Here is a 23,565-nt window from a genome sequence, read left to right as displayed (position 1 = left end):
AACAGTGGTTGAAGATTCGTATAAAAGAAATATTTGCAAAAAAAGTAACAATGCAGTTTAAAAATACAATAAATAATTACAAATAGCATGTAATTGTTATTGAATACAAAAACTCTCCCTTGATGAAGATTCACAAATCTTTGACAAAACCTCTGAGATGTTATTTATTTTAAAACTTACTTGGCAATGATTAATCTGCAAATTAATAACTTTTCTATAGCTATGGCTGTTGAAATTACAAGGCCTGGCCTCACAGGGATACATCTCCTAGATATGAATGTCTAATCACAAAGCACTAGATGGCAGCATGATGCTGAATTTTCTTCATATTGTCGGTCTTCTCACAAATGACCAACAATGATCGGCAGTTTTCTTTTCATGCATGAATCCAGGTGTTTAAACCCTAGGTAAATCTTTACCCAACGAGCATGCAAATCAAATACAAGACCCCCTGTTTATAAGGATTTATGGTAACACTTTACAGCAAGTTTCATTTGTTAACATTAGTTAAAACTTCTTTAGTTAAAATGAACTAACATTGAGCAATACATATGCATCATTTAGAAGTCATCTGTTAACATTAGTTAATGCACTAACATGAACAAAGAATAGGTTTATAAATACTGTAAAACATTTATGCTGACTAATGCATTAACTAATGCTAATAAATAAGAACTTATTGTAAAGTGTTACCGGATTTATTTACAATAATCCATTTTAATCAGTATGTCATTTTTCAGTTTGCCATGGATTTGTTTCAAAACGAAAACAGTTGGGCTTACTATATGTTACAATAAGGATTATATACAATTCATTCAGAAGGAAAGAGTGGAAAGAGGATACAATGTTTGTGTGCAAAGATCCTATATTATTTGAGGTGTTGAGGTCTTACTTGCAGAGATAAAAAGTTCATTTTTCGTCATATGGCGTGCTTCAGCAGTCCCTTGAGCTGAGTTCATTGTGTTTTGAAGCTTTTGTCACTCATCTGTGTCTCTTAGCTACCTCGCTAGTTTATCGACAGGCGCAGGTCTCCACAGACATGCTGGGATAGATCTTCACGATCATGTTCCTGCTGGAGTCCAGGAAGAGCACAGCCAGAGAGCTCATCTTGTCCGGTACGCAGCACGGCTCTGGGACTCCAGGGACGATCCCCACGGCTCGCACTATACTCTGGATGGTGGCATGATTGGATGGATGAACAGCCTGCATTTGGAGAAGTAAAGGTTGAAGAAAACTGCTGTCTGTTAACTAGATAATATGTGACCCTGGACCACAAAACCAGTCTTAAGTGTCCATTTTTCGAAATTGAGATTTATATAGCTGAATACATATATTGAATATTGATGTGTGGTTTATTTGGAACGGACAATTTTTGGCCGAGATAAAACTATTTGAATATCTGGAATCTGAGGGTGCAAAAAAAAATGAAAATACTGAGAAAATCACCTTTAAAGTTGTCATAATTAAAAGCATATCACTAATTTATATATATATATATATATATATATATATATATATATATATATATATATATATATATATATCTTATATCTTCATAGAACATGATCTTTACTTAATATCATAATGATTTTTGGCTTAAAAGAGAAATAAAAAATTTTGACCCAATAGTTTTTTGGGCTACTGCTAAACATATACCCCAGAGACATAAGACTTGTTTTGTGATCCAGGGTCACATATAATAATGCCTGAATGACTTTCTTAAAGGGGTCATATGATGCTGCTAAAAAGAACATTATTTTGCCGGGGGCATTGGACATCATCATGCACAGATAGATGCGCTAACCAATTTCGACATTTGGAAACGTCTGAGAAAGCTTCAGCGATGTCAAAAGCTTGTACAAGCTCTGCTGATTCGTTCACAGTCACCGGTTTCTGAGTGCATGAATGCAGCAAACTGTATCAGCTAATTTTGACCGATTAATAATCAGTAAAACGGTTTAAAAAGTAATTTATTTATTTTCAGTAAATTATCAAAATATTTAAAAAGGTTTGCTGCATGTTTAAAATACGCTACACGTGTATATATATATATATATATATATATATAGAGAGAGAGAGAGAGAGAGAGAGAGAGAGAGAAACAATTCTTTCATTCAGAAATAGACATAATGCAGACACAAAATGTTTAGAAACATTAGGCTATAATAAACACTAGGCTATTTTGTATAATCATTTGTCATTCAAATACATCACGAATACGGAAACTTTGATTTTGTGTTGAATGAGAGACCCCGGTTGTTTCAGTTTCGTTTTAGCCTAAATTAATTAGTTTTAGTTTGTTGTTAATATTGCTATTGCTTCTTAAATTTTTAATTCTTGTTCTTTTCTAAATACTGTTAATTGAAATGATTTTGTTGTGGAGTGAGGGGAATTTTGGAGTGAGTTTTCATTTGCTCTATTAACTTCAAAATAATTCTTAGAATGACATTTGGAGTCCAACTTTCGGACGCATATACAGCGTTACTTATTATACATTTACTGTTATTTTATATTCTTTATATTAAATAAAATCTTAGCATCCAGATACGTCGGGAACATGGAAACATTTGGATTCGTGCTGAAAGAGAGAGGTAGGCATCAGCTTCACCTTAGATTAATTTGTTTTTGGATTGACGTTTTTATAGCCTAAACTAATAACTGTCCTTATAATGTTTTTAAACATTTTGCTTTAGACTAGAGGCATTTTAGCCTTTATTATTTCAGAAGTAGGCTAATAGGGCTAATGAAATGCGACACGAGCCGCGACTTTTTTTTTTTTTTAACAATGCAGCAAACATTTTTAAATGTCTTAAATATCTTAAATACTTTGTCTTTAAAGTGTTGATAATTACTAATTTTTTTAAGTAGCTTAGCCTACATTTGGCCAAAATCTAGAGATGATGATGCTGTAGCCTATTACTAAGCGTTAGATCTCAATTTTTTCCTTTTCTTTTTGAGTAAAGAAAACGCTATACTTTATTATTATTATATTATTATTATTAGGCAAATAATATTGTTTTTTTTAAAATAAGGTTATTAACCGGTATTTCTTCCGGTTTCGGAACGGTAATAATATCAGAGGAACGCAGAACAGAAACTTTAAAGAGTAACTAAACCCTAAACCAACTTTTTTTAGTTAATGATCTATAAGAATGGTAGCCTGGGAAAACCCAGACTACTTCCGGCGAATTTCAATTCTCTCTACAGAATAGTCTGGCAAAGAGGACTATCTAGCTCGTTTCTGTGCCGCCGAAATCGCGGCACCAATCAGAAACGTTGAGGCGGGGTTTACACGATGACGACAGCGCAGCGACGGTAAAGCAGATTTTGTACATTACAAAGATGGATGCTGCAGAGGAACATTCGTTCGAAACTGCTATCGCGTCTGTTTTAAGTGATTTAAACTTTAACTTTGCGTTAAAACCCGAGCAAAGAACAACACTTGAAGCCTTCATATCTAAAAAAGATGTTATCGCTGTCTTACCGACTGGATTCGCTCTGGATTCGCTCTGCATATGTCATCTCCTTCATCGCTCTGATTGGTTTTAGGTCTATCCAATTGCGCCCAGAGGCATTTGAACGAGGTCCGTCGGTGACGCCCCTTTAGAAACGAGACGTCTAATAGGCTTTGCCAGACCCTAACTCAGTTTCAACTGAAAAGGGTCTGGTTTTAACCAGGCTATAAGAATGGGGCTTTATTAGTGCTGTTCATTGATTCGAGTAACTTTTTTGACATTTGAGTATAAAGTGTTTTAATTCTACAATATATGGTGTAAGAACGTCTGAATGTTGCCCTCTTCAGGTTGAACGGTGGCTACTGCAGTTGATTTTTCCTATTGGAGGTTGCGGTGACAGGTGATGTAAGCAGTTTCCAGCTCACCACGCCCCTTGGTTCGAGCTACCACGCCCTTGGCAGTATAAAACCATCTTGTTCCGTCAAAATGACTGTAGTGTCAGGAGATGGAATTGCGAGTATTGAAAACGACCAGGATAGACTATTATAGCATCTATTTAGCATAGCATTTATATAGTTATTTAGATTATTTCATGTAGCTTATGTAGTTTTTTTTTTAATTAGCATAGTTGTTAGTGTAACGTAAGTATTGTTAGAAGCATACGTAGTTAGTTATTAGTATTGCATCAGTTAGGATAGCTTCAAGTTAGCGTAGATTTATTTACAGTGGTCAGGATGGTACATAGGTGTAGTGTTGCTGGTTGCAACAGCACTGCTGGAGTGCATAGTTTTCCAGCAGACTTGAAAATTAGGCGCCAGTGGTTGCATGCACTTGGCCTGGAAGACCGTGAGTTCCCGCCTAGAGCTCGAGTGTGCAAATTGCATTTTACGCGGAATTGCTTCTCCAACGCAATGGAGGTGAAAATGGACTTCTCCACATAGCTCGCGCTGAAAAGCGACGCGGTGCGGTAGTTAAGACCACAGTTTGAGCCAGCGGCTCGAATTGATATGGCTCAAGCCACAAAACCTCGACATCCTCCACTTCAGGTGAAGGTGGGGGAGAAAAGTCCGCTACTTCAAATGAACGCTCTGTTGCAAAGCTACTTGCGTCACTACAGTCACTCTCCATTTTAGCGTCTCTGACAGCAGCTGTCAATCTGTCACTGCGGGTCTCAGGTTCACGCCCCACGCACTCAGCCCCGCCCTCGGTTCATCCCCTATATCTCCTCTGTGCTCTGCCCACTTTTCAGCATTTTTCAAATATTGCCAGTGGGTGGAGTCAGGCTCTGACCAGGGGTTTAGTTACCCTTTAAAATATTGATTCTGCTCGGAGTGAACCGATTGAATTTTTTTTGTTGTTTTCAAGCCCTGGTTTAAGGTAAAAAAAAAAACACATTATTTTCCACATTATGTATATAATTATTTCTCCTCTTGCTGATTGGCCAGCTATCCAGTGCATTGTGATTGGCCAAATGTTTCAAGCATCTGATGGAAATGTTACGCCCCCCAACATACACTGTTATGGCGAAGTTGATGTATTTCCTCAGCGACCAGCACCGATCAGCTCTTGGCATGACGAAGCAGATATCATGCTCTTTTGGAAGGCCAAACAAAGTAGTTTCACTTTCACAATGAAACACACAGCTTCTCCATGAAAAAGCATTGGGGGCAACAGAGAGAATAAAAGATATACGCCTTCTTTCTTTGCGTGCACATTTGGGCGACGTTTTGCAAATATTTCCACATAGTGACATAGAGATGTGGGGGCGTGTTTAAACGAGGTGTTTTAGGGGGGCGTGGCTGAGTCTTCACTTTGATAAAGAATATATCTTTGGATTTGAGACTTTAGTCTTTGCAACTTTACAGATCTTCTTTATGCACCAAGTGCTTGTAACACTCCAAAGAGAAAGGAAAAATTTAAATCGCATCATATGACCGCTTTAATGTCTTTATTTTCATAGCAAGAATGATAGCTATAAAGAGAACTATAACATTAGCGCCAACACACAATAACCTTCTGCTGCAGTTTTGTCGTGTTTTGGAGGAGGCATGGCTTTAGAGAGTGATTTGCGGGGAGGGTGGGATCTTATGCTTTCAAAGGGTAGCATACTATTGCTAACCTTTCCAAAATCGCCTACCCTACCTTTAAATTCTAATTCATTTTTAGGCTATACTCACACTAGGCCAGCGGTTCTCAATTCCAGTCCTCGCGCCCCACTGCTCTGCATATTTTGCACGTTTCTCTTTGTTAACACACCTGATTCAGATAATCAGCTCATTAGAAATGAACTCCGTGCATGATCTGTGTTCTAATTGTTCATTGCTCCCTACTCTCTGAGCAGGGGAAATCTGTTGAATTTTACCTCACATCGAAACATTCATTCACTGATTTGTGCTGTGCAGCGTCTTTAAACATGGACAACTGTGACATCATATACCTCTGTAAATCAATACAATTTAAATTCACGTCTTGCACACTTCAATGCACTTTGATTGGAACATATAGCTACGTTCACTTCGAACTGGAATCATGGCTGAATAACCTGTGATGTCCACTTCGCAGGGCACTTATGTTCGAATAGAACAAATGTCTGAAGCGCTAAGAGAAACGTTCAAAATGTGCAGAGCAGTGGGGCGCGAGGACTGCAATTGAGAACCGCTGCACTAGGCAATCTGAACCATGCCCAAGCACATTTGCCCTCCCCCAAAGCACAATGATTATATGGACTATAATTGACTCTTGTCACTATGAATACTTTATTCTGATTGGTCAATTGCAGCATGAGGACCTCAAGTGATCCCAATTGCTCAAAGAAGATTTAAAGGACACTCTCTTTAATGCCTAATTACAATTTCTACAAAATTACTCTATGATGGGCTATATGTTGTTTTGAACTACATTATTATGCCATTAATGACTGTTATAGCTATCTTACACACAAGCATAGCATATAGGTTTGTGATTAGCCTGATAGCTTAGCTTATTTACATTTACAGAAAGTTTATTGACTGTATTCAATAAGTGTAAAATGTTCAAATATTTCAGTTATTGAAAGAACAATGTAAAAGGCCAATGTACACTGACCTTTGGGATTGGGAATCCACATGTTCCTGCGCAGTAGTAAGCGTCAAATGCTTTCGGAGCCAATATCCATTCGCTCCAACCGATGTCGGCAAAGTCCACTCTCAGGTAACGACGTGAACACATTCTCGGCTCACTCCACTGCTTGCGTCTGGCTTTTTTCATGGTCTTCTCGTCAAAGCTGAGCTCCCTCGACCCTCTCAATCCCTCATGATTTTCCTGACCTTTAGACAAGGTTTTGGGCTTATTCACAAAAAAGGCACCACCCCATAATTCCCTGTTTTTAAGATCGTTGTATTGGACATCAGGTAGGTAGTTACTCTGCATGTGGTCCACTTCCCTCCTAATTCTAGAATTTAAAGTAGCTGAGGACGCTTTGGTCCGTATGTCCTCACGCACAGCAGATGGACTGTATCTCTGTAGACTCATAGCAACACTGTTGGGCTCCGTTATGGCAATGTCATCAGCGTATACAAGGATAAACGGCAGGATGTGAGGAGACAAGCGATCCTGGTGTCTCTGATGCCCAAAGTCAAACTCAGCGGTTATCAAGAGCTCGCCATTCACATGTGCTTGTTTGATGGCGGATGATACATCCGTAATCTGCCAAAGTCCCTTTCTGTTAGGAGACAATGTGATGTTGCACAGCTGAGAGGGGGCGGCAGCATTTGGCGATGTTCCCTTAATGATGAGATGTGTGGTGGTAAGTGACTGAAGGTATTGGAGGCGACATGAGGCTCCACGGGAACGCCGGCATGCCCAAGGCCGTTGACGAGTTTGTTGGTCAAAAAAGTGTAGAGTTGACGTCAATATCACTTCAGAACTGGGGATAAAGGTCAGGTTGAAATGGAACACGACCTTGTGAAGGGACATCTCTGAAAAACAACAAATAACATGGAGTAAGGCATAACGAGAAGGTAATTGCTGCTTGTCAACATAGTGTTGGTTTTACGCTCATGCATGCATGTGATTGACCAGTAAAGTTTCCAGACAGCATCCTCATAAACAACACATTTTTCACATTCTAGATTTAATATCCAACCACTTTCTACAGTTTACGAGGTAGTTTAATAAAAAGATAAACACGGCTCCTGGATCGCTCTCTGGCCATATGGTACTGTTTAGCGAGCAGCTCTCAAGGTCTTTTTCTTTCTTTTTTCCTGTTTCCACGAATACCCTCTCAGTGTTTTAACAGTGCACATCCAGTGGAAACGTAGCAGCTCTGAAAATATGGCCACTAAAACAATAATGGGAAAAATGCTTTCCGTGCATGCACCCTCCTATATCTGACTGAATTTAAATCCTGATGCATTTTTAGAGTTCTTATGTTATGAATATTCAAAAGCTGGATTATATGTAATCGTTTAATCGATCTATTCAAGGGTTTCCAACAATGAAATATTATAATTAACAGACATAACAAATGCATTAAACAAAATTATATTGCATTTGTGAATTATTTATAAACATTGAAGGCTATACATTTAGTTTTGATATTGCATTTTAATATAAGGTCGTTTGTTAAACATAGTTAAAATAGTAATTAAAGTCAATACAGGTGCGAAAAAAAGTATCATTTTGTAAGTGAAAAAAAAACGGTGTGATATGAAATATTATTTCATCAGTAGCCTACATACACTGCTCTGCACTGAGTTTGAAGTGCTTTAGTTTTACTCACCTGGGACTCCTCTAAAGCTTCGGATTGTATTCACGTTCTCTTGTTGTTGTTGTTGATGATGATGCTGCTTCTTGCTGTATTTATCATAAACTCTGTACATATTAACAGTCATCATGTCTCGAGGAGGATTGTGGAATGACGGCTCTGTTGAAGCAATTTCTCCGTTCAGTTCTGACGAGTTTCCCAAGTAAACTTTGACGATGTTAAGATAGAGAAAAATGCGTGCCACCGCACAAATTGATGCCATATCCGCAAATCAATTTTAACCCTTTAAAACGGATCAAACAGGAGAGGAAAGTGGAAGACTGATGGAAAGCTCGCCTCCGTGTGAGAAGGACAGGTATAGAGATGCGTCTTGAGGAGTTCAGTGGTGTGGATGGAAGATGACTGGTGCTCATACACTTGTTTCTGACTGCTGAAGCAATGACAGATGATGACGTGCCCGGCGTGCAGCCAACGAGAAGCTTAAAGCATCATCCTGAAACCATGCTCAGTTATATACAGCTCATGCTGCGCGCGTGCGTGTGTGCGTGGAGGGGTTTCTCACTCTATATTCCTTTCTCATTTACACTTCACCATTTAAGATTAATGTGTGGACGCACTTAGCCTTGTTTCTCTTTAATTTTAAAAACGTTTCTGAATGAAGGCGTATGTTTTTAAACGATTGTTTTAGACAAACAATTGGCTATTGTTAAAAAGTATATGTTGTTTTGTTTTTCCCATTGACACCCCCCCCCCAAACCTTTAAAGGGATAGTTGACCCAAAATTGAAATATTTTGGATGGATGCACGTTATTTGACTACTTTTGGACTATTGACAAAAAACACCCATTCACTGTCATTATAAAACATGGAAGAGCCAAGACATTTAAAAAATATATATAACTCTGATTGAATTCATCTGAAAGAAGAAAGTCATATACACCTAGGATGGCCTGAGGGTGAGTAAATTATCAGGTGATTTTCAGTTTTGGGTCAACTATCCCTTTAACAAGCATGATTTATTCACTTTACCTTATTTTTTAATGTAAGAGCGATGTAACCATTTGTAAATTGAATGTGCAAGACTTCTGGTTATATTCAATAAAACAACTTGTTGTTGTGCTTTGATTATTAATTATTTTAACAGTACAACTTTTGATTTAATAATGTATTAGTAAATGGTGAACTTAACCTTCACTAAGATCGATAAGTGCTGTATAAGTATTGTTCATGTTAACTAATGTAATTAACAAATGTTAACGAATGAAAACTTACTGTATGGTTTTACTGATAAATCTTGCTCTGATTTGATTTTCCGAGATGCTAATTTACAAACATTTTTATGTGAAAAAAAAAAAAAAATCAATTCAATAGATAATTGAAAAATAATACTGTTTCTATTTCTGTATACTGTATGCTTTGTTATGGTGCCAAACCAACAAACATTTGGTGTCAAAAGCCCAGGATGCGGAATGTATGGTCTCACATAAATAAATAAAAATATTTGCATCACAGTCATAAATTCAGCAAAGTGCATCATAAAGCTTGTAAATGCATTGCATTTCTTTGATTTTGTAAGGACAGATAACGTGAGATTTCTCTCGTTCTGGAGTGCAGTTGCACTTTAAATATAATGTTGAGCTCAAGAAGAGCTTTTCAGTCTGTTTCTTTGGATTTGAAAAGTTTGGTTGCCCTCAGTGAAAGAGGTGGTGACAAGCCGTTAAAATACTTCCAGCTGCACTGTTCAGCACAGTTAGGGATTTCTTTTCACACTCAGCTTTCATGCCCTCATTTTGTTCTTATGTTTGCCCCATAATGAATGATGAAGCAAAAAGGTTTGTGATTATATGCAACATCTTACAACATCACATCCATTTCTGTCTGCACGCCTTCGCTCGAGATGAAACCAGCTGACTTTATAGATGCAGAGTTTGGTAGATTTCATCCATTATTTCACCTGAACAGACCGGAGCTTTATAATAAACATTGTCATTATAATGATAAATCAATGCATTGTACCGTTATAGTCATTCATTTTAAATGGATGAAACCCAAGTTTGCAAACTCAACTGAAAGGTTGAATAATATATCTGATATAATCATTTGCTGTTCATTTACTTTTTATGACTGTTTAAATCATGTACAATGGAAAAAACAAGCTCCCAGAAACAAAGAAATAAATGGCTTTTAAACCATTCAATCTTTCTGTCTGAAAATGACAAATATGTCTGGTGCCCTGCAATGAACCTCGACCGACCCTTTGCAACCTCTCTGGACTGAAAGCTCTCTTTCATTCTCAAGATGCATTTATTTTTATTTATTTATTTTTGCATTTGAGTGCTCATCTTTACTAAAAGACAGTGTGAGCAATGTTGTTTTTGGACCCTCACCAACCTCCCGCTTTTTTCATATCGCTGGCTCTAACTAAATATGTCCATAGACCATTAAAAAACCTCTGTTAACCACTTCATCTGTGCCAGGATTCATCAATGTTTGGCTTCATTTCTCTTCCCTTGTGTGGTTTACATCAGCGGCTTGCTTTTTGACAGCTCCAGTCTCTCAGAAATATCTCTTGTATTTGCATATAGAAACCAACCATGCAAAACGGTTGATGAATAAAGCTAAATTAACTACATTTGTATTTCCTGAATTAAATACCAGTGCTTGCAAGGCAATAAAAGTGATTTGTAATTCAGGGGGGTATTCCAGAAAGCAGGTTATGTGACATACCCGGTTATGTTTAAGAGTAAGTAAGCGGATAACCGAAAATTTCGGTTCCAAAAATGGAGGTAACTTTCAGGGTATGCTAGTAGTCATAGCAACTCACGCTCTGAACTTAACCTGCTCCGGAGCGCCTCTGCGATGCTTAGGAACCTTTAGGAACCTTGTAAGTGTGCACGCAAGACTCTGCGCACTTTCTGAAATCCTGTACGGTAAGGGTTACGCGCTCCGCTTCGTTCCCTTTCTTGAGATGATTAGACCTTGGTTCCTTGGGCTTCATTTAGCCAGTGTGTATTTGTTTATACACTTCAAGCATCGCTTCCCTCAACATGAGGGGCTATTTGGGTGATTCTCGTGGTAGTTTAGCAGCGCTCCCCTTTTTCCAAGAAAGGTCGCCTATGAGCACGCTACTCTGAGCCCGGAGTTCTCTTCTCATATGAGACTGAGTTCTCAGATTTTTACCAGAGCGCTCCAGTATTGTTTCCACAGATCGAGTTGATGACTCTCAACCATACTGTTTTGAGATACACTATTCCATCTATGATTTGCTCTATCAGAGTGCCACGAGAGCCCCTCCTTAGAACAGTATTTGAAAATCCATGCTATGGTAAGTGTGCATGTGAAGTCTTTGCACACTTTCTGAAATCCACACTGTGGTAAGTTTGCACGCTAGTATTCTGCATTCTTTCTAAAATCCTATATGGTGAGGGCTTTGCGCGGTTGCTTCGTGCCCTTTCTTGAGTTGGTAAAAGCCCTGTTCATCTTGGGCGCCACTCCACCTATGTATCCTCTGATACCCATCTAAAACAGGGTGTTACTACTAGAGAACTGTTGAGACAGCTCTTTCAGCAAGCTTATGCGTAAGCTAGCGGTAGCCCCTGTGTGACAGGCAAGACTTGGTATAAAATGCTAGGTTCTTAGCCGTATCCCTTTAAAGGAATCTTCCAAGCCTTCAGCTCTACCCTGGGCTGAGGCCCTACAGGTAAATTGGGTTTGTAGCTTAGGCCTTTGGCCATTAGGGATACTGTCACAGACAGCCGTCTAAATGTCCCAGGGGCAACTTCCGTGGAAATGGTAGAGTTGGTACTTGATTCTGACCTGCACTCCCCTCAGCATGGCGGCGGGGGTATACTGTTCCCCATAGCGACACCTAGAGGATGCAGGTTGAAGTTCCCTTGAAAGGGAACGTCTCAGGTTACGAATGTAACCATAGTTCCCTGAGTAGGGAATGAGACACTGCGTCCTCTAGCTCCCTGCCATGCTTCGGACGCAAGCTTCAGACAAAGAAGATAATGACGTGCTCTCCCGGTGCTGATTTATAGTCGTGCCGGTAGTGACTTCAGAGGCTGTCACCGGCCAACAAGTTGGTGTTTTTTTAATGGATGCTTCAGACACGGGTCACGACGAGGTGTTCCCCATAGCGACCCCTAGAGGATGCAGTATCTATAGTTCTATAGTTTTGAAAGAAATGTTTTATTATTTTATCTTTCCATCATCACTATAATTCCAATGTTTTTTTTAAAGTGTTGAACTTTTTAGATGTCAAGCTGAAAAAAAGTACAAAAAACCAAAGTCACATCAAATACTGATTTAAAAAATCAGATTTAAATAAATACTTGACAAGTTTTAGAAAAATATAAATTGCAGCTATATGTTTAAATGTATAATGCAAAAACCAACAAAGAATAAAAATGTATACTTTTGTAAGAATATGTTTTATTGATATATTTATCCTTTTTCACTAGATAATTCCCATGTTTCCATTTTATTTTAAAGTTTTGAGTATAAATCACTGGAGATAAAAAAAGTATAAATACCAAAAACAGATCTCAAACATAATTTTGTATTAAAAAAAAAAAAGTAAAAAAAAAAATATATATATAAATATATATATGATAACAAATATTTAAAAAAATTCTGGAACAAAATAAAATTCTCACATGCTCTCATTTATGGTCTGAGGACATCCAGAAGTGGTTGCGACTTTGACTGTAAACTTCACAATATCCAGACATATAAGCAGATCATCAATCATGAGGAATCAGACATCTGGACTCTTAATGAGTGAGTGCTGCACCAAACCACTGGAACGTCGACCACAAGGAGGGACGACCAGGAATCTTGTCCTTCTCTGAGTGACAGCCCTTCACCAGAAGCACGTTCTGTCTACAAAAAATCCACCACAATTATCCAGCATTTATCTTCAGCGGTCATCTTCAAAACCATACACTTCTCAATTCACATTTCTGAGCAATTCTTTCCTCCAACGCAGCAAAGGTCATCATTTATTGCAATTGTGCTGTCAGAATCAAGGTTTGTTCACCATCAGTGAGATGGAAAGCAGGTTTACTGTGTCAAAGGACATGTTGGATCATGGGTTGAAGTTATGAAGCTTGACATGATCAATATGTTACAGACGGAGGTTTAACTCGGTTTGCTTTGTAAAAAAAACATGATATGAACACTAATCCCTCAAGATAAGAGCTGGAGTGCTAAGCAAAGATGATATGAATAGACAAATAAATCAAACCATAACCAAAATTAAATTTATGCATGTGTATTTTTTAATATAGAGAAGTAAATTGTGCCGAGGACTCTTGTGTTTTCAATAAAAAATAGGTAAGCCTACCTTGGAGTCTCAATGCACCAGTTCAGTTTTGGATATGATAAAACAAAGTATGGCTCAAGTATATTAGAAATGGAATAGAAAGTAGAAATGCACATGAATGCAAACTACTGTATTTTGGCTAATGGATCAGCCACTCTGTTCAATAACATTTAGTTCTGATATGTTTTCTCTTGAAAGTCAACAAAAAGTTCTGTAATTGATCATTATCATCCCCATTAGAGGTTCATAGTCTGTGGACATGGCTATTTTACAGCTGTTTCTGTGTTTTGTGGGACATCTAGTCAAAGATGAGGCCAAGATGTTACTCCTTCCTGGTTTGTTTATCCACACGGTGACTAAAGGAGAGTGTGGCTGGTCATAGGCTGTTGTTTTCTGTCCTCACCGTTATCAATCACTTCAAGGGCTCCTGGGCAGGAAGGCTATTTTCCCATCATCACTCCTTCAGCAAGACCATTACGCTTCACATTAATGCAGGGAATGGTCTGTTCTCTGCACCTCACTAGATCTGCTGGCTTCATTCTCCATAAATCACTCTCACTCACTGCCTGGGCTGGATTTCGCAAACCTGTGAAATGACTTTACTTGCTTTTTTTTTGTTCCCAGCATGTTTTTGTTAGAGTAATATGGTGCATAAGCAGTATAACTTCACAGGTCAGAAGAAACTTTTTGGTAATGGAAAAAAGATGCTTTTTCATGAAATTGTTGAAACAGGTGAATATATATATACAGTATATATACTCAAAACATATTTAGGCTTAATTTAAAATTCATGCACTTGAATGGGCAATTTCACAGTTTCAACATAAACGAATAAACTCGATGCATATTTGTCAGTCATATGTAAAACAGGTACAATTTCTGTAATAGTGCTAATAAATAGAATGTGTTTTAAATACATAATAAGCATGTCTGTTTCAAACTCATACATTTTAACTGAGTGAGGATTTTTCCACAGCCTGCCATATTTTAACTATCTTCATACATTTTAATTGAATGCATTTTAAAGATTTCACAATGAACAGGTTTTTCTGATTTAAAGCAATTTGAATAAATACATTTTGAAAATATTATTATTTTTATTAAATCAAATAATAATAACCTATGTCATGCTTTTTTTTTTGTTGAGTGCATAAATCTTAATTATTATTTTTTTATATTTCTGTATGACTGATAAATAGGCATTAAGTTTATCAGTTTGTGTTAAAACTGTGTAATACAAATGTATTTTATATATGCAATTCAAATACATAAATCTTAAAATTAGTCCTAAATGTTAGGCCTAAAGTTTAGATTAGTCTCGGTATATTGATTATATATTTTTTTTCTTCTGGTTTTCTTTTATTTTACACATTTTAACCCAAAAATAAAAATAAAATAAAAATAGAATTCTAAAAATTAAAAGTTGGAACAACAGTCACTGACTTTTAAGTTAAAGATCATGCTTACACATTTGTCAATTAAACATCACTGTTGTGGTGTGCGACTGACTATTTGAGCATACTTTTTCAGAGTAATTTGATTATTTGCAAGCATGCAGATTGTTTAATGATATTAAAGCCTATTTCTTTCTGAAAAAAAAATGTGATGACATTTACTTAAAGCTGCATTTGATATCTTTTTTTGGTTAAAAATGATCCAAAATCAATTATTAAGCAAGTACATAACCAATCAGTGTTCAAAACTATTTTCTTACCATACCCCGGCCCAAATCACAACATTAAGCTTGTAACTCAATGCTGAGTTATAAGCATGTGATTCGAGATGTTTGTTTTTGCCTCATTACATCACATCTGTAAACATAAAGGAGTCCCAGTGCGTGTGTGGATGTTTGGAGCCTCTTCTTAGAGCAGATATCATCAAACCTGTCATTTTAGTTCAAGTTCTAAGGAACATTAAATTGTTTTGGTGTTAAAAGAAGAATTTTATTCAGTGACATTCGAATAGAATGACAATTAGAGACTGTAGGCTACATAAATTGAAATCTACAGATAATGACACACAAAATACATGTAGTGACGCAATGTTGATGTTGTTAAAATGTACAGTTTGAGAACAAAGCATTACAATAATAATAATTTGCATGATTTGACGTGATCTGAGCAAACTTTGCAATCCTGGTTGCGTGATTTATTGTAAAACCTTTTTTTTCAGTTGGTCAGAACAAAAAAAAAAAAAAGATAGTTCCACAAATAGCTGCAGTTGCAGATTTTAAACAGAGAGGGCGACAAAGAGGCAAATCTTACGGATTGCAGTTTTTAAGGGTTACTTCTTCCCAAAATTGCTGCAGGCCATTGCTGATTTCCAAGAATTATTGTCTGACCCTTGGACAAACCCTCGGCATCGAATCATTGAAACTTATAAGCGCTGAGCGTCGACTGCTGCGTTTGTCATCAAGCTGAAATGTACCTCACAGGTTCAGTGCTGTATGTTCCTGTTCCCTTGTGTCAAAAAACCATTCAATGCTCAATCTCCAGATAAAACCACATTTCTCAGTAGCTGATGTCTCAATCAAAGAGAAACTGTAAAATATCAGAAAGGGATTTCCACTAATTTAACAATCGGATTCCAGCCTTTTTTGACAGAGGTGTATGTGTCTTTCCTCTTTCAGAATAATCCAATCAAAGTTATATTAAAAATGGTCCTTGCTCTTCCAAGCCATTCAATGGGGGTAAGCGGGTGTTTGTCGTCAACAGTTCAGAAGACGTGAAATAAAGTGTGCACATCTGTAATAAAACGCCTCTCACATGGCTCCAGGGGGGAATAAAGTCCCCTGTAGCGAATCCATGCATTTTTGTAAACGTAAGATTACAAACGTATAAACCCATTTTTTCTCACTTTTGCTGACTGTGGGAACAGGAAGACGGAAGATGGATGAATTTTCATTCATCGGGTGAACTAACCCTTTAATGCATTATTTTACTCAGAGACTGACTTGCTTCGCCTTTGCAAATTCATTGAATTTTGAAAATCAAGTCAAAAAAAAAAGTTTTATCAACAATTGAGTGGTTTTTGACGCAGAAAGTTTTTTATTTTCTCTGATAAGTTTTATTTTTATTTCAACACATGAAAATGCAGATCATGTTGTAAACAATAGTGAGAAATCATTTTTTTTAAACTTAGCCGAATGTGACTCAGATAGATAGATAGAATTAAAAAACTGGTGCAACATGTAAAGCATCTAGATATTCAGCACTCCTCCTCTACCTCATTCTCTCTTTCTCCACTTGCTCTTTCTCACTTTCCTCAATGAATTCTTTTAAATCGGAGGCCAGCAAAAGCAAAGGTGCAGCCAGCATATGTGAAGCTGATCAGACGTTTGGGCAGAGATGATGAAGACTGTTGCTATTCCCATTCAGTGGCTCTGTGAAATACAGCCCGCAGCAGGATGAATAGAAACGCAGCAGCTGATATATTTGATTATCGTTGCTTTTCGAGATTCCCCAGACATCAGGGTCAGGTTCCCAATGACTGAGTCAGTCATTTATTTGTCTGGGGATGGATAACATTCCACGTCTTCATTTCCATATGGATGTCTTTTTCACTTTTCTCTTCTCTTTCTTTCTCTATAAGCTTCTAATATTCAAATGTTTCTTTGAGGATGTTTCCTTTCCTTCACATCTCTCGTTCTCCTCATGGCTGCGTGCGAAACAATGAAGAGCACTACTTCAGTAAGATAAGTTAAACAGCTCTCGTGCTTCATCAGAGCGGTGACAATGTTTGTGCAATGGCCATCAATCAAGAGCAATGACCAAGTGAGCCGAATCCAGTAAGTCATCCATCTAAGCACGGACGGCTTTGTTTCATCATGAAATTTTTATGTGCAGAAAAATAACAAGATGGAAACCTGAGTGTGGTGATTTTCTCTTCATCTTTTTTTTTTTTGTTATATTTAAACAAAAGGCTTCTGTTGTTACTAAATCAATGTTAATTTGCGACTTGGCAAACGTTCGGTCAGAGGAAGCTTGTGGTTGGAGGATATTTCTTTCACATAGCTATCTTGTGTCTTTTTGTAGCCCATATTCTATACTTACACTTAATATGACCTTGTAGATATGAAAGGAAACTAAAAAGACTTGCTTGAAACGTACGTCAAGAGGCAGGTTTTATTAGATCGTGTTTCAAAGTACAGCTACACCTTTGTCCAGACATCATAACATCCGATGGCCACTTCTGAACCCTGAATCTTGAGGAACCGCTAAAGATTAAAGTAGATAAATAAAGTCTTGCTGCCAAGGAAGGGTAGACAAAACGGTGAAACTCCAGAACATGGTTAAAAAAATATAAAATATAAAATGAAATCATGAGCTACAAAATCCTGACCACAGGCAGACATAAATACAGCATTGTTCCAAGACATACACCACATGGGCAACTTTTGGTGCAGTGGAGACTTGCCCAATTTATCAAAAGGAGAAATTTGAACCAGATGAGGGGCTAAAATATGAAATCTGAACACAGAGTTAACAGCTGTGACTGGAGTTAACGTGCTTTCATCAGCTGATACAGTTGGTATCAGTTGAAAATACGGTTGGCTAGCTGAAAAGATGCATTGTTTAAAGACGTGATGATTAAAGAATTATCAAAACTGCATCCTTGAGCTAATAACTTCAACTGACATTGATCTAGATGAACTGGCTGTAATACGCTTATTAATTCAATTTGCATTTAAGTGTTAGCGTGACGTGCATTTTGTGTAACATTAGTTTTTTTAACGAACTGTAATCCATTTTGACTTGTGTTATTTTTGTTTTTTACTCAAGCAATGCACATCAGGGTTACTATCATAAACTAAAACCATAAAGCATTTTCATTACTTAAAAATTAACTGAAATAAAATACATTTTAAAATGTAAACATTTCATTTAGTTGTCAACGTTTCTCATTTTTATTTAGTTTAATTTGAAGTACTAAAATAACAAAACATTATGATAAACCAATAATGACAAAATATACATATATATATATAAAAAACTATTTTTTTTACTAAAATTAAAACGAGATATATAAATCAGAACAGAAACAAAAGCTATAATAGTATATCAATGACACTAAAAAACTCTGATGCACATACATAAAATCTCTATTGTACAGTGTTTATTTTGGGTCTTTGAATTAGGTATTTCAGGGACTCTTTTTGCTGGTTATACATTGTAAAGCCAGTACAACAAATAAGTAAAAGAATCATTCACTCAACTGATTCATTCAAAACCCTGATTCTTCCAGGAACAAAACAACTGACTGATTTAATGAGAGAGTCATTGTTTTCTTCAGTCAACCAATCTGCCCATCTGTTCAAAACAATGATTCATTCAGAAACCTAATAAGTATTTATGAGTGAGTCATTGCATCATTCTCTTAACTAATTTGTTCAACAGTGCTGATTCATTCAGGAACGAGACACATAGTAAAGGTTGTGCAGTTGGACAAGATGTGGTTCTTTTAGAATAACCCCACATTAAATCAGCAATGAGCTAATTTGAGTGACTCAATGCTCTAAATAAATAATTTAAGGCATCTTCAGACTAGTTTGATCTCTTTTTTCAGCCACTAACCACATGTTTTAGTCTGAAAGTGCAAGTCAGAGTTGCAAATGTTGTGGAATTTGCAGATATCATCTTTAAACAGGAACAAATGAGGTGAGTGTGAACCTGTTTTTTTTTTTTTTTTTTTTAAATCTGCATTTATTTTCATAGCCATCAATACTTCTATTTCCTCTCAGATGGCCATGCATTCCACTAGACCTGCATTCAATGAGCTTTTCTTTAAAGAATTGATTTGCGATCCTTTTGGAGTCAGAACATTGGTATTTTTTTCGTTGGGCTGTCTCACATCTGTCTGTCTTTATCCAAGTGATTTACTGCGGCAGAATCCCTTACAAACGTATCTACCGTTTCATCACAGAAACAGAAGTCAATCATTCTAAAAACACATCGAAATGGGATTCCTCAAAGCTCTAGTCTATGTGTTGTGAGAAAGAAGTCTGCATGTAAATGAATGACTTCACTTAGTTGATTGATGGAGGGAGTTGTGTTATACACTGGGCTGTATTTTGAGTTTAAAATGGTTTGGAAGTGGTTGGCCAATCTGTGCACATCTGGCGAAACGCAAGAGTTTTTCAATAGCTCCACAACAATTACTGGCAGTAAATAACGTTGTTAGTTTTTATGAAGTGTCTTAGGCTGATATCCATGTTTAAAACATAAAACAGCTCTTTAAAAGCAAACTCAGTCAGAAAAGTTGATGGACAAGCTTGTAATCAGATCAGCCTATAATTACAAGCACTCAATGACATTTCGAATCCATAACTGTCACATGATTTCAATAAAAAAGAGGATATTTTCTTCTGCCTTTTTTTCTCTTCCTTTTCAGTACAGTTTTATGAGTTACCATTAACTGAACAAATGTGTCTTTGTTTCCAGGAAATGTCAACCATACAGGCTGCTCTCTGGCATTGTAAAACTGAAATAATTAAATCAATTTTGGCAACCTGTACTACACAATTATTTCTGTAAGAGTTTAGGCCAGTATGATTGCAGGCGTCTTATGAGGTAAAGGTCACAGCAGTGTTGGTCGTGAATAAACTTAACGTGAGGCTGAGGTTTTTTATTTTGTGGCTTTTGTCGGTATGACATTACTTTGCAACTGTTGCTTTCAAACAAGTAGCTGCACGTGTCAACGCACCGGAATATAATTGCTTTGTGTGGCTTTTAATTTATGGATTTTTGATCTCAGTGAACAACTGTGGTCAAATACAGTGTTTGCAATATTGTGATAATTCAGGATAGTAGTATACTAGATGTATAAAGGAATAGGTCTCCAAAAAATGTAAATGTACTCATCCTCAGGTCATCCAATATGTAGATGAGTTTGTTTCTTCGTCAGATTTAGATAAATGTAGCATTGCATCAGTGTCTCATCAATGGATGCTCTGCAGTGAATGGGTGCCGTCAGAATGAGAGTCCAAACAGCTGATAAACACTTCACAATAATCCACACCAGATGGTTTAAAGTTAAAACTTCTTGATGGATTTGTTTCTTACAAACATTAAAGGGTTAGTTCACCCAAAAATCTAAATTATGTCATTAATAAATCACCCTCATGTCGTTCCAAACCCTTGAGACCTCCGTTTATCTTCTGAACACAGTTTAAGATATTTTAGATTTAGTCCGAGAGCTCTCAGTCCCTCCATTGAAGCTGTGTGTACGGTCTACTGTCCATGTCCAGAGTTTTCTTACCTTTCTGGACATGGACAGTAGACCGTACACAAGTTGAACTATAATGACCTTTCTCCATCCTTACTTTTGTGCTCTACCTTAAGAAGTGCTTTTGTTGGTGCATTACATTTTTGACTCGAATGCCACTTATCACTTATTTTAGGTTATATCTGACAACATCTGTCCAGTGCAACAAATTCAAAGTCAACTAACAAGAACTCATGCAGAACTGTGTGAATATGAGTCCAACTCTGCTTGAGTCTGAGCGTCGGGTTATGTGTTCGCTTCAAGAAAAGAGCTCAGATGCAACGTATGGAGCATGTCTTTCATCATTCCCCTGTATGTACATCCAAGTCAAACCTCTTGATAATGCAGTGATGATCTATTCGCAGGTGTCGAGAGAGGTGACGTCGTTCCTGAGGACTGAAGGCATGCAGTGGGAGTACCACTGACTGCAGCTCTTAACATTTTGCTTGCAGTTTTAACCGTTGATGTAAATAACACGTGCTTGCTCTGACGTCAGCGAGAGAAAGGTTTCTTGAAGTTCAGTCCTCTGTATATTGAGCCTGGCTGAAGAAAGGATGCCGTATAAGTCAGGAGATTGAAACGACCTCTCAACAAGCTCACACTCTCGCTATAAGCTGGAAAAACAAGAAGCATATTTCTCAGCTTTTGCAAAAACCATAAAGTCTGCTGTTAATAATGCCACACTGATGTGGTTTGGCTACTTCTCACTAATATGTCACTGTCTGGACGAGGCTTAACGGGTATTTCGAGTGGTGAAAACTAAGATCACTACTGAATCTCTTGGTGCGGGTTCACTTACATGCCCAGATTTATCCTCTGAACTTGAGCTTAGACCACCAGGCGAAGAAACATTAATGAGAGCCAACTACGACAGGAAAGCTTCCAGGAACTCCCGGTTCACACTTACTCTGGATAATATTCATGCAAACTTATTTGTCCTATCTCTTTTTTTCCCACCCCCATTATAGTCTTGCCTCTCATATTGTGGTCTTCATTTTGACTTGACTCAAAACGCCTACTTTTTTAAAGTCTCTATGGTCTCTTTAGTGCCTATTCCAACACTAGTTTAATGTTAGTTATTAATATATAGCGCTCATTATGCCAAAATAAAATCATTTCCATCCAATCAATCAAATTTATGACGTATTTCTTTGCTTTTAATGCCTTTGCATGTAAATGCCATGCATTTTTCATGTTTTAATTGAATTAAATGTAAGTAAATAATCAGGGGACCATCTGAAAATAGACAGGCTGTTGGGCTTTGGTTTGTGTAGGAAGTTTATGCATCAGTTTTCAAAAAATGCACATAATATTCCAACACTGAAGTCCTTGGTCACATATGCAAATGTTCAAAGTCTCACTTGCATTCATGTTTGGATTTGATTTAAAAATATAATTGGTTCTATACATACGGTAAGTTGTAGTAAAATGTGTTATTCGATTTTAATATGCATGCTTTAATCTTTAACTTCAAAAGTTTTGAAAGCAAATAGGAAGTTATTGCATGACTTGTGCAATTGATTATTTTATTGTGGTAAGCTGAAGTTTCTTTCGGCTCTTCACGGACGGTGGTTCTGGGACGGTCCATCATCTTCACAGTAAGATCTCTGTTGCAAAGACAAAGCAGACGTTGGCCTGCTGGGAAGTCGTCTAGGCGGGAGCAGGAATTTGTCCCCAATCACTCTTTCATGTTGTCACTTCGCTCTTTGGGAATCAAAAGAGAAACAATATGGCATCTGTACTGAGCGAAGTTTCAGCAAGTACTACTTCATCCAATAGCATCTCCATCTCTGTCTTAAAAGGACAGTTCACACAGTTAAAATTGTGCCATTAATCACCTTTATGTCTTTATAAACCTGAATGAAAATGAAGATATTTTGAAAAAAGTCACAGTATTTTTCTCCGTACAGTGAAAGTTAATCAGGACCAATGTTGTTTTGTAATGTTGACTTCCATTGTTTGGACAAAAACATTTATTTTGTGTTCCACAGTAGGAAGACATTTGGGAAAATATGGGTAAGTTATGACAATAAATAAATATCCCTTGCTAAAAATTAGTACACATGAGCATAGTTTTAAAAAGAGTACTTAATATTAAAATAATATACTTTAAAATAATATATTTAAATGCAAAATGTTAACTGCATGTTGTTTAAATTATAAATCTATATAAAATGCAATCAGTTAAATTTAAATAGTATTTTATTCACTTTAGTATTATGCATTTATACACACACTGCTATTGCCTTTGAAATACTGTAGCTACTGTCAAAAACATGTATAGTAAACTTAAATATACTTTAATGTACTTTTTATTGAAATTTCTGTCATATTCATATATATTTGTAATTACGCATTATTTTGTTATGATAAAGTTGCAATTTAATTGAATTAAAATAGTTTATTTTTAAATGTTTTATCAAATAACAGCCTACTGTTAAAATTATGATCCTTTCGTATGTTAGTCAACACATCAAAGTGTATTTTAAAGAATGTCAAAATATTATAAAAACGTATTTATTTAAAAATTATTTTAAAGTTTACTTTTTAAAAGTGTACTGAAGTGTGTAACAGAATAGTTATGAAAGTCTGTACTTTGTGACCTTTTCTATTATTAATATTATCTTGCAAGTACAGATTTTTTTTTAAATATATACTTTCAAGATTTGAAGTACAATGCAAGAGCATATTCAATCCAATTAAGTGCACTTCTTTTTCACAAAGGGTCCCTTTAAGAGCAGTTTTAATAGTAACTTTAATATGCCAAGGAACAGCAG

General features: G+C 36.7%; 1 protein-coding gene across 1 annotated transcript; it reads right to left on the bottom strand.

Moving 5' to 3' along the window:
• Window positions 1-660: 660 nt before the first annotated feature.
• Window positions 661-8,676, bottom strand: gdf10b (growth differentiation factor 10b). Its single transcript, XM_059530149.1, has 3 exons — window positions 8,215-8,676; window positions 6,540-7,411; window positions 661-1,203 (listed from the first exon to the last, which is right to left on the bottom strand). Exons 1-3 carry the CDS (start codon window positions 8,459-8,461, stop codon window positions 1,012-1,014), a joined length of 1,311 nt encoding a protein of 436 aa, XP_059386132.1. The 5' UTR covers window positions 8,462-8,676; the 3' UTR covers window positions 661-1,011.
• Window positions 8,677-23,565: the final 14,889 nt, after the last annotated feature.

This window comes from Carassius carassius, chromosome 39 (assembly GCF_963082965.1).
Source record: "Carassius carassius chromosome 39, fCarCar2.1, whole genome shotgun sequence".
Taxonomy (NCBI): Eukaryota; Metazoa; Chordata; class Actinopteri; order Cypriniformes; family Cyprinidae; genus Carassius; species Carassius carassius.
Note: the sequence above shows the minus strand (reverse complement) of the source record. Positions and strands in the feature narration are given on the sequence as shown.